The sequence below is a fragment of the Gavialis gangeticus genome, unplaced genomic scaffold, assembly GCF_001723915.1.
Source record: "Gavialis gangeticus isolate Ggan-Ray unplaced genomic scaffold, GavGan_comp1, whole genome shotgun sequence".
Lineage (NCBI taxonomy): Eukaryota > Metazoa > Chordata > Crocodylia > Gavialidae > Gavialis > Gavialis gangeticus.
This window is the reverse complement of record NW_017729014.1, coordinates 11530718-11542279: the sequence shown is the minus strand read 5'-3', so window position 1 is coordinate 11542279 and position 11562 is coordinate 11530718. Positions and strand designations below refer to the sequence as shown.

The 11562-nt window shown below is 47.4% G+C and overlaps 1 protein-coding gene across 6 annotated transcripts in view; it reads left to right on the top strand.

Moving 5' to 3' along the window:
- The window catches only part of KIF1B (kinesin family member 1B), a 216206-nt gene that overhangs the window by 193663 nt on the left and 10981 nt on the right, over positions 1-11562 (top strand). For all 6 annotated transcript variants that reach the window (XM_019511759.1, XM_019511758.1, XM_019511755.1 and 3 more), the window contains 8 exons: positions 162-270; positions 955-1021; positions 2589-2673; positions 2959-3064; positions 8968-9082; positions 9656-9789; positions 10314-10375; positions 11082-11227. In XM_019511759.1, coding sequence (XP_019367304.1) covers positions 162-270; positions 955-1021; positions 2589-2673; positions 2959-3064; positions 8968-9082; positions 9656-9789; positions 10314-10375; positions 11082-11227 — 824 coding nt within the window. The remainder of the gene's footprint in view (positions 1-161; positions 271-954; positions 1022-2588; positions 2674-2958; positions 3065-8967; positions 9083-9655; positions 9790-10313; positions 10376-11081; positions 11228-11562) is intronic.

Below are 11562 nucleotides of genomic sequence, written 5' to 3'. Positions count from 1 at the left end.
CAGGTGAGTCGATTGTGTGACACCTGCCCCCCCCCCCCACACACGCACACATTTAGAGGTTTTTCTGACTTTGCTGCGCGCTGATGATATTGCAGAACTAAAGTGTTGTATGACTCATTTTACCTGTGCAGTGTGTGAGAACAGTGTTTGTATTCTTTAAGTGCCAGCCACAAAGCTTAATACGATGAGCAAAACGAGCCTGGGCCAGAGCGTGAGCAAGTATGACCTCCTTGTGTGGTTTGAGATCAGCGAGCTGGAGCCAACGGGAGAGTGAGTCCATTTTTAATCACATTTGGGATAGTGGCCTGTGGGAGTGCAGATCCCTGCAGTTTGGGTTCTGCTTAGTCCAGGTCAGTTGTTCTTGGCTGTTGTCACCTGGAGGTTGTGTTGGCTTGTCTGAAACTGGTCTTGCTCCAGTTATAAGTGGAGGGGGCCATCAGTGCAACTGATACTAACTGTCCTCACTTTTGGCAGCCTGACCAGAGAGGCCAAGGACTGGAAGTGTGGAGAATAGCCTTCCTTCACAGTCCTCAAAATTGTTTCTCTAAATTAGGCTAGACACATGGGCTGAGTAGTGTGCAGGGGATGCTTGTGCTGCTACAACAAACCCAGGGCATCTGCTGTTCGAATGCCCAGAGATTTCACTCTCCAGAGCTCAGTCCAGCAGGTTTTGCACTGAGCTCAACCATGCTACAGAGCAGGAGAGTTCCCCTCAGAGGAACTGCACTGACCTCATCCTCAGTGCTTTACAAAGAGCTTTTCCTGCAGGATGCCACTGTACATGGAGAAGTCCATGTTGAATAGAGGCTGATTGTGAGTTAGCAGAAGGAGCCTCATTTGTCAGGGTATTGTAACACCGGTGTGTTCTGTCAGAGGTGCCTTATCTAGTGTCCTGCTGCCTGCTCTGTAAAGACCACCTTTAATCTAGGATGTTCATTCCTGTGCTTCCCTCAGATACATCCCTGCTATCGTTGATCACACTGGAGGCCTACCTTGCCAGGGGACATTCCTGCTTCACCAGGTACATGCCTAGGCTGGGGGTGCCAATTGGCATGCCAAGCTCTTTGTGTACAGGGGATAGATATTTGTATGGTCATATCTTTTACTTTGCAAAGGGCCAAGCTCTTCAGCGTTTCTCAAAGACTCTTTGTAGCATTGATTGACAAAAGAAAGCCGAGCCCTATTGATGCTGAGATTATCCTGGTGTGGGTATGGGACTGTATTAGGGTTTGTGTTGAGTTTTCTCTAATTAGGACCTCCCCCGGTGATATTTAAGCAGCTTCTTTGACTGTGTTGCCTTTTAGGGGACAGCACCTTGTGTTAAGTCCATATTCTAACTGAGCACTATTTCCAAGTGAAGCGCTGAGGGTTTGCTGCTGCTTTTGCCAAGGCTGTAGTGCGGTCTTTTAAGCAGGCGCAGCACATGTGGTTCTTCACCTTGTGTAACTGCTAGTGGACAAGCACACGGGAGAAGTTATTTACCTTGCAAAACTGGAATTCTTTGAGCAGTGATGTTCATATCTACCCCTGACCTGCCGTTTTTCCTCCTCCTTTGGGGTCCTTGTTACGCCTGGATTTCCTAAAGGCAAAGGAATTGAGCAGTGATTGGGCTCATGCTGTCCTTTAAGACCTTAGTACGAGGGCACAGAGAAATGCCAAGTTAATCTGAAGACTTGGAGAAAAAGTGCTCCTGTCCACAGTGGAACATATGTGGACAACACCTGTCGGAGAACTCCAGTTAGCATAAAGAGTGCCTTGCCTGTACACAAGCAGGGAGGCTGCTCTGACACACTGTAATTCCAGCACAGTGGAGCAGACTTGATTAATCAAGTGTGTTGGAGCATGGCAACTACCACGCTCCAGCAGTCTACAATGTCTCATGTATCAGTGGCCCCATGCTTGAAAATGGTGGTGGGGGCACTTTTATTGAAAGCTCATTGAACAAGCTTTAGATAAATCGCCCTTGCCATCATTTTGAAGCATGGTGGTGCTGATACAGATACATGAGATGCTCTGGGCGCCTTAATTAGAGTGGCGCTCAGAGCCACTCTAATTAAAACTGCCCCTTGCCTACCCCTCAATCCTGGAGTCTGCCTGTAAACTTCCAAAGTGACTTGTCTGGTTATAAGTAGTAGGGATTTCTTCTGTTATGGAATGCCTATGTGTCAGCTTGCTTGTAGAAAGTTGGGTTTGCTGGAATCTGGTCTCAAAATTCAGAGCATCGCACATGCTGCCTTTTTCCTTAAGATTTGGGTAGCTGGCTGCTGTTTCCCCATGAGGTACTTGTACCTTTCCTGGGAGTGGAGGGGAGGCCATTCTGGGGGCATTTGGAGTGCAAAATCGCTCTTAGGATGAAGCGAGAGGAGCATAGGTGCTGCTCTTTGATCTGCAAACAGGTTCTTTCTGCATGAAGTGTATTCATCACCAAGGAGAGCACAAATACTTCTTTACCTTTGTGAGACTGTTGACAGGCAAGACTTGAATGTTTGTAAACTCTGTGCTTGCTAAATGAGCTTGACTTAAAGGGTTGGAGAGTCTTGTGGGTTTTTTTTTCCCCTCTCAATTTTGTGCTTTTTCAATCTCACCAGGGAATCCAGCGAAGGATCACAGTCACCATAATTCATGAAAAAGGCAATGAGCTGCACTGGAAAGATGTGCGAGAGCTGGTAGTTGGTGAGTACTTCTTGGTTGTGTGATACTGTGTGAGGAAGGCAAGCATAAAAAAAATGAGGATTTTTCTTTCCGGTTATTTCCTCTGTCGCTCTCACAAATTATAGAGCAGAAGTGCAGTACTTTTGAAAGGGCACCAAAAGAAAAATATGTGGTTTTGAACTGCTAATTAGAACTACCTGTCTAAATACCCAGGATATAAAATAACACTTGAGAAACGGCAATTTCTCTTGTGCCTTCCAGTTTCTGTTTAATCAGAAGATGCATGATTTTTTTTTTTTTCTTCAGGGCGCATCAGAAACAAAGCAGAGGTAGATGAAGCTGCTGTGGATGCCATTCTGTCTCTGAACATCATCTCTGCAAAGTACCTTAAGTCATCTCACAGCTCCAACAGGTAGGCTGAGGAAGTGGGTGTAAGGAGTCCTTCTGGTTCAGAACCTTACAGGCCTCGGTTTTGCAGCACTGCTTGGGAAGGTGTTGGGAGGCTGGAAGGGATGACAGTGCTTCAGTGTGGACTTCTAGGCCTGTAGATGTAATGCACACAGGTGAACAATGGGTATTAACCTTTAGTGTCACCTGTTAGAGATCTGCCTAGACCAGTGTCGGACACTGGGGACTTCCTTGTACTGCAGCTGGGTGACTTCTTTCCATTTGTAAGTACTATGAGAGGAGGAGGGAAGGGGAAGCTTCAAAGGAGCCTCAACAGTTTTTCCAGGAGGTTGAAATAGTAATTGAGATTTAAGACAGAGCAGTAAAGTACGAGGACAATCCCAGAGTGGGGATTGTTGTCCTTGGACGTGCAGTCAGGGATCCAGAAAAGGCTTTTTTGTTAACCAGGGGTGGCCAACCTGCAACATAAGTGCCACTTGTGGCACAGGCACCCTTTGTGTGTGGCACACAGCAGATCAGAGAAGGGGAAGGCAGCGCGGGTAGTGCAGGGAGTGGAAAACAGAGGAGCGGATTGGGAAGGGAGCAGAAAGCAGAGCAGCAGATTGGGTAGGGGAAGGGGTTTGGAGTGGCGTTTGGGGAGGATGTGGGGCTTACTTTGGGGGACAGCTGCCAAAAAAAGGTTGGCCTCCACTGTGTTAAAGTATCAGCCCTGCTCATAGAAACCCAGCCTCTTAGCGTGCATCTTTTATCATCCCAGTGAGTCGCAGGAAGGGAGGAGGATTTACGCAGATTCAAACAAGTGGGGTCCTGTGAAGGACCTGTGCATTAGAATCAAGCGGCATGTCAGCGCTGTTCCAAAGGCTGCAGTGACCTGCCGTCTTCCTTGTTGCATCCAGTGTGGGATCAAAGCAAGTGTTGCCGCAGTGTCGTCTAAACGATAAAGGAGTGTTGGCGGCAAGTGATTGTTCTTCGCTGTGAGAAACCTGTCTCTTGAGGGGCTGGGCTGAGGATGTCTCCTAAGGAGAGCACATTATTGACGTGATTTCATGTCCCTGGTAGTCCTGTGCTTCATTATCTGCAACAAAGGGCTGTTGAGGCAGAATTCTGCAACGAGGGCCGGGCTTCTCCCCTCTCTGACATCAACTGAGTCACTTGACCTCGTTCACCGGATTTCTGTCTGCCCAGCTTGTAAATTGGGTGCAGAGCAGGAACCTCCCTCAAAGAGCAGATTATCCTCAAAACTGAGGGGAGAAATGCTTTTCAGCCCATCTCCTCACAGACTTTTGAATACTAGTGGGCGTTCCACGCAATAGCTCCTGTCTCCTCAGCTACAGACTTGGACTTGAGGATGCTGCTCTAATATTAAACTTGGAGTCACGACTGCTGTCTGCAGTACAGGGTGCTGCCCCCTCTGTTTTTATAGCAGGTAACATTATGACCATTAGGCCCCATGTCTTATTTCTTACAAGTTGAAGGTAAATCTAAAATTTTGGAGAATTTCTGGATTGAAGAGAATGAATGCCCCCCTGCAAAAGAAGAGGAAAATAGGTAGGAAAAAATGGCATAGAGAGATCCATTGCTTTGTAGGGTATTCAGAGGGTACCGTAGAACTGCAGGCACTGCTGAGTGTGGCTGGGTAGCTAAACGTGGATATCTGCTGCCCAACACTCAAGTGATCTCCGATAAAGAATAAGCATCTAAATGTTCCTGTTAAGTTCAGATAAATAGAAAAGAAGAAGTGACCATGACTGCAAGCACACATCCTTGCAAAGCCTACAACACAGTGGAGCTTGAAGGGGTGGCAGTGATTGGAGGAGAGATGGGGAAATGCAATTAAAATTCCTTTATGGTTCAGAAAGGGAGAGATGTGGAACCCATTTGATAGGGTGGAGGGGGGTGGTGCTTTTTTATTTTTAACATCTTGGCACTGATCACTCTGTAACCAGACTGTGGGAAGCTACTTGCTGCTCTCCAGTCAGATCTCAATGAATTTTGAAGTAGGAAATGCATATCCCTATTGCTCCCTAGTTGCAAGGAAATTTCTTCATTATCTCTGTCAGGAAAGCTTCTTGGAGGTGGGACGGGGGTGACTGAAATGAAGCTGATACACCAGATTGCCAGGGTTTGATTGCTGGATAAGGGGGTGGGTGGCAGAGAGGAATCTCTGTCATAGTCAGGGATATCTGTTCTGTTCGTTCATCGTCTGCTGATGTGTTTTCTGGTTGCTGTTTTTGGTCTGCTTGTTTGCTCCTCTCAGCTGTTGCTTCTCTGTTCTGCTTTTGGTTGCACTAACGAAAGCTCTTTCTATGTTTTTACAGGCTCTTTCTTGATAAGGATATGCCTAGGTATTTTTTGTTTGCTTCCTTTGCACATAAAGGTTCTTATGGAGTAGAATGCTTTATGTCTCGCTTGTGTTGCTGCCATTTCCCTTTTAGCGGATTTTGTCAGCAAACCTCTCGCCCTGTCTGGGAGTGCATTTCCTCCTCCCTCATACATCAGGAATTATCCATGTACATACAGTTCAGTAGCTGAACGCATGTGAAGGCAAATTTCCTTCACCTTCAACAGAAACAAATTCCTCAGTCATTCCTTGATCTTCTACAGGAGTCAGCAGGAATTTCCCTGTACATCTAACTCTCCTGCCTTTTCCTCCTTTTTCCCACCCTAGACAGCCATGGCTAGCATTTAGTGTCTAACAGCTTTTTAAGAATACTTGGCTGCATTTAAAAGTCCCAGGGCATGAATCATGTGGCTCAATCGCTGGTTGGTTCAAATCCGCCCGGGCTTGTCGTGAATGCAGCTGCAACTATTAGATAGGCTGTTTGGGTGGCCAGTACTAGGTTGGAGCTGGACCCCAGAATTAGCACTGTTGTTGATAATTAACAGTCTGCCTGTGAGCAGAGAAGCTGAGCATTCAAAAACCACACAGGGTGGACTTGCCTTTTACATTTAAAAAGGCATCTCCTGGTTGCAGCCAAGCAGCCTTAAGCAATGTCAGGCAACTTGTGCTGTTGCTGCCTGTCCTCCACTGGTTTGGCTGAAGTTCTCGTTTTCCAGTGCTGTCGCTGTGTCACCTTTTAACACTAACATTCACTTAAAAACTCAGCCGTCCCTCAGCGCTGGATTCCCAGAGCTGTTCCTTACTTCCCTCTTACTTTGCCTTGTTCAACGCTCCCATTCCTTTGCAGGCGTCACCTCCTGTGTTGAACTTTCAAGAGGTTTGCTCACATTTAGCTTTTGTCTGTCTCCTTCCATATCTGTTCTAGAAAGGTTTGGTTTGGATGAGGCAGGGTTGTGTGTGTTCTCCCCCCTTGTGACAAACACACAAGTACAGTGGCTGTCTAAAGGTAAACCTCACTTGGCCATCATGCTTTCCTGATGAATTCACTCGCAATGCCTCACTTCACTGGAGTAGGATGAGTCTCTCCAGGCACTGCCTCTGTCCCTGCTGTGGGAAGTCCAGTTCAGCAGCAGAGGGTGCAAAACCTGGGCAGGGTTTGGTGCATTTGTTGGTCCTGTCTGGAGACCCAGGTTCCATTTGTTCCTTCAGCCTGAGAGGTTCAGGTGATCTCAAGCCAAGTCCTCACTTTCATGCAAGGACAAATGGAGTTTAGCCTTGACTGTCCCTATTCAGGTGGGGTTCTAGAGGAGTATTTGAGCTGCACAATGAGAGGTACTGAGCTGGGCTATGTGAGCAGAGCTCACGCGGTACTTCTCCACACTGTGCTCACTTCTACTAGTGTCACAGCTGCCTCTTGTGATCATTAAAATTCACCTTTCCCAGACAGAGACACCCTTGGGGTCTATACTGTAGCACTGAAATCCTCCTCTGGGACAAGGCACTGGCTGTTCAGAGCACTGATTTCTGCATGCTGCCTGACTGCATTAGTATGGGCACTGTTTGGTACTAGGGCATCAAACCTTAGGGAACTGCAAAGTAACCGAGTGTTGAAGATCCTGGCTGTGCAGCGCGTTGAGCTCAGCAATGACTGTGGAGCACTTTCAGCTGAAGTAAGTGATAGGAGAGGTCGAATATGGGTCTGGAGATCCACTGTGAACTTGATTCAGATCACCCGGAGCAGCCCTCCAACTCTGCAGAGCTGTTGTAGCTGAAGGTTAAAAGTCTCACTTAGAACAAAAATGTGATAAATGGTTGAAATTTGGGAAGGGGAAGGGTTTTCAGTTCATGCAATTCAGCAGCGGGTTAGAGAATGACAGGCAGAAAGCAAGCTCTTCAGCCTCCTAAGGGTGAGGTCTTACATTGCAGTTCCCCTTGAGTTCCTGCTTGGTTGGCCTTCAAGGCCTGCTCCTCTGTAACAGCAGGGGCAAGGGTTTGAGTTGTCTGTCTTCAGTTAAGGCAGGACAACCAAATTATTTACTTTGAGGCAAATTGATGGTGTTGAGCAGTATTAATTGGCTAGGCTGAAAGTGTGACCCACAGCTTACTGTATCCCTGATTAACTCTGACCTACAGGTCATCTGGAGGAGAGGAAATGCATGGGATGCCATGGTTAAGATCAGCGTCCTTGCCTCTCGGGTGTCTTGCAGGATCTTACTCATCGCCTCTGCTCTTTTGCCCGTTTCTTTGTTTCCTTCTGTAGTTTCTGCCTCTGTTTGGTTTCTTTTCTCTCACTTCTGGGAACTGGCATGGGAGCTCTTAGCAATCCAGCTGGCTGTAGAAAGGAACACGGTGGGCCCTCAATGCATGTCAAGTGTTTCCTTGTGCCAGCTGTCCACTGTGGACTAGAGTGGGCTGGTTGACACTGGGGAGCAGGGGAGAAGGGGCCATACACAGGGATGACAGAGAATTAAGTGGTGGTGGTGGGGGGAGCCTTTGTGTGCCCCAGGGAGTGCAGGCTATAATAGCCCAGTGTAATGTGGCTACAATATCCCATAGTAATTTAGGAAGGGAGAATGTTAGTGTAAAGGTCCTTCTCTGAAAGGGAGCTTGGTGAAATAAATCTCTGCCTGCTGGGAAGCCGGAAGCATCTGGTGTCCAGTTTGGAGACCTGAGAGAGTGACCTAGATGGCAGACCTGGGCATTGAGGCTTCAGTTCCCTCCCACTCACTAAGGTGTCTGGCTTTAAAACTGCACTTGCCCTCTGCCCAGAGTGGCGAACAAGTTGTTGGGAGCTCTTGCCTGCTTCCACGGGGCCAGCTGAAAGGATTTCTTAGTTCAGCCTGCAGTGGGTCAGCAACGGTGTGCCTCAGAGTGAGGTTGGAGCTGGGTATTTGGGACCAGCTTGCAGGTGGGTTGCAGGAAAAGAAATGCTTTTAGCTTAAATAAAAGGCTGGCCATGCTTTTGGATGTTTGTGCTCGCCTGCAGAAACTACTACCCTGTTGTGTAGCTTAGTGCAGACAGCATCTCTGTTGTGGCTTGAGAGTTGGGTCAACACTCCACTTAGCTGGGGATATCTATCTGCTAAGCCCACAACGTGCTTTAGGCCAAGGGTGCTGGTTATGGAAAAGGATCCTTGCTTGTGTGTTGAAGCTGGAATTGCATCCTAGGCACTCAGGAAGAGTTCAGTCTATTTATGCACTCCCCTTTTATCCCCGCTCCTTTATGGCTTGATAGGGCTTTTAATTCTCTTCTGTAGCCTCTCAGCGTTTTGCTTACTTTTAGAGTAGACTTCTTCCTCACAGATGAAGGCACAACTAACTCCAGGAGTTTAGATATAGATGAATAATCCTGGGTGCTTTCTGCAAAGGGGGTGGAGAAGACCTGGACCTCCTTCCAGTTTTGGTGAAGAGCTGGGGCTTTGCTCCAGGTGGTCCTTGCCTAACCAACCTTTGGTAATCACAAACATATACCCGCTGATGGTGTTCAGGAAGAGGCCCTGTGCACTGACTTGCAGCAGGGGTACAGAGACGCTTTTCCTATTGAGCTGCTGTTGTGTTTTCTTCAGGACTTTCTATCGTTTTGAGGCTGTTTGGGATAGTTCCCTGCACAACTCTCTCCTCCTCAATCGCGTGACACCATATGGAGAGAAGATTTATATGACCCTGTCAGCATACCTGGAGGTGAGTGTACGCTGTGCCCCATAGCAGCTGTTTTGGAATTGGGTGGAGGGAAACAACTAGTACAGTAAGGAACAGGCATTCTGGCTATCATCTCAGCTGTACCAAGTTGCCTTTGAATGCTGGAATCTGCTGAAATGATCCTGCTTCAGCCCTTGTCTGGTTATAGCTTAGGGACCAGATAGAAGCATTTTCTGCAGTAATGTCTGGTTAACGGTATAAAATCAAAGCAGTGTTGTCCCCCATCAATACAGTTAGCCTCTCTGCCTCTGCTAGTCTTTCTCTGTATTTGCAAAGTCCGTTGATATCCTAGCATGAAAGTTTCTATTTAAGGACCTTCATCGCTACATGCATTGGCTTGGCTCTTGGTTTTGTGTGCAGGAGACCTATCTTTCCCTGTAGTATGGTCACAAATGCAGAGGATGCACCTAGAAAGCTAGCAGCATGTTTTTAAAAAAGCCTGATGAGGAAGTTTCCCCACTGACAGAGAGAACACGTACGCTTAAGCATATAGGCGGGCACAGGCACACATGTGATTTGCTGCGTAGTTTAAACAGTCATATGTTCATGCTCTAGCTTGACCACTGCATCCAGCCAGCCGTCATCACCAAGGATGTCTGTATGGTCTTCTACTCGCGAGATGCCAAGATCTCACCACCACGCTCACTGCGCAGTCTCTTTGGCAGTGGCTACTCCAAATCGCCAGACTCGTAAGTTTCATAGGATCAGAGCGTGATACGTTTCGGACCCAGAGCAAAGAAGGAAAATACTAGCTGTTTTTTTTCTAAGGCTCTTCACTGCAGTTCCCAGCTCTTTTGGTCAGCAAACAGCTTTCCTTAATTAGGTGGTCTGATTTACGTTGAGGCAAACTGATCACCCAAACTGCCTGCCTCCAGCTTTGCCTCTTCAAACAGCTGGATTTTCTTTTGAAAATCAAAAGGGTGTTCTTGTAGAAAGGAATATTTAAGCTTTCCAGCTTGCATGTGGAGAATGCTGGTCTGAGATTTGAAATCTGCTTAATTGGCAGTTTTCTAAGGCTAATGTGCTGGAAACAGGAAAAAGCAGAACTCAGTGGAAGTGTCTGTTCTAGGGCCCAGGCTGTCTGCTGCTCCTCAGCTTTGCAGTCAGGGAAGATCATGAGGACGGTGTCAAGCATCTTCAAAGACACGAGTGTCAACTGTGATTGATTTCTCATTGTAACTAGCTTTTCCTGTGTGGGCTTTTTTGTAAACAGCAATCGAGTGACCGGAATCTATGAGCTGAGTTTGTGCAAAATGGCAGATACAGGAAGTCCAGGTCAGTGGTAACAGCCCATTCATTCAAGCTGGGGAATGTTAACATCTGTGGGTTTTATGGCAGATGGAGAGTTTGAAAGTAATGACTTTTCATGCACAGAGGAAATAAATCTTCCTCTTTTTAAGAGAAGCAGGTCGTGTGCAGTGCGGTGGTACTGTCGTAATTGTAGAGGTGAACTGTGACAGAGGCTGGCTGTGGGGATCAAGGAAGGAGAGCCCTATTTGAGGCCCAGCTCCTTCAAATCAGCGGAATTGAGACAAGGGTGGGAAAGGGGAGGGAGCTAGGAGAAAGATTCCTCTGATCCCCCGATACAGGCCTTTTTTGTAAGAAGCAAGTTTGAGAGCTTGTAAATTTGCTGGTTGAAATGCAAGGCTTTTGATTGATGTAACTGGAAAAATATCAAACATCAGGCCTCTGAGGAGAAAAATGACTATTGCCTTGGACTGAAGAGGGTTTTCAGTTCTTGGGGTTATTGGGGTAATATTTCTGGGTTGGTGCAGAAGGCTGAATTAAAATGATGGGTACTGATGCCCTCAGCCCTTCAGAACGGAGAGATCTATGGAGGCCTTGTCCCAGGTGTGATCTTGGTTACTTTATCTATGGCCAGTCAAGCAGGGGGAGCACAGGTGCTCTGTCGATCCCTGTGCATGAAGTCTGTCCTAGATTGTTCCCTCCCATCTATGCTACTTTTTTCTTGACTCTTCAGGGATGCAGAGGAGGAGGAGGAAAGTCCTGGATACATCTGTAGCATATGTACGGGGTGAAGAGAACCTGGCCGGATGGAGGCCCCGTGGTGATAGCCTCATTTTAGAGCACCAGTGGGAACTGGAGAAACTGGAGCTGCTGCATGAGGTACTCGAGGGGGAAGGAGCAAAGGGTGGGAGAGACATGGGACTCTCAGCAGCCACTCTTCACTCCTCAAATTGAGAGATCGCTCAAGAGGTCCAGGCCAGAAATGGATTCCCTCCAGATGAATACAGAGGTGGTACTGCTGCCACTGAGCATAACCTTCAACACAGGGTCTTGATGTATTTAGCAGAGGCCACACTTGGCCTTCTGGCACTATTGCAATCCCTTTCTGCTGTGTACTCTCATATCCTAGTGGGGGAGCATATGTCAGGGTAAGGACCATCCTGGAGTTGGTGTTTGTTCTGTTGGTTCTCAGGTGGAAAAGACCCGTCACTTCC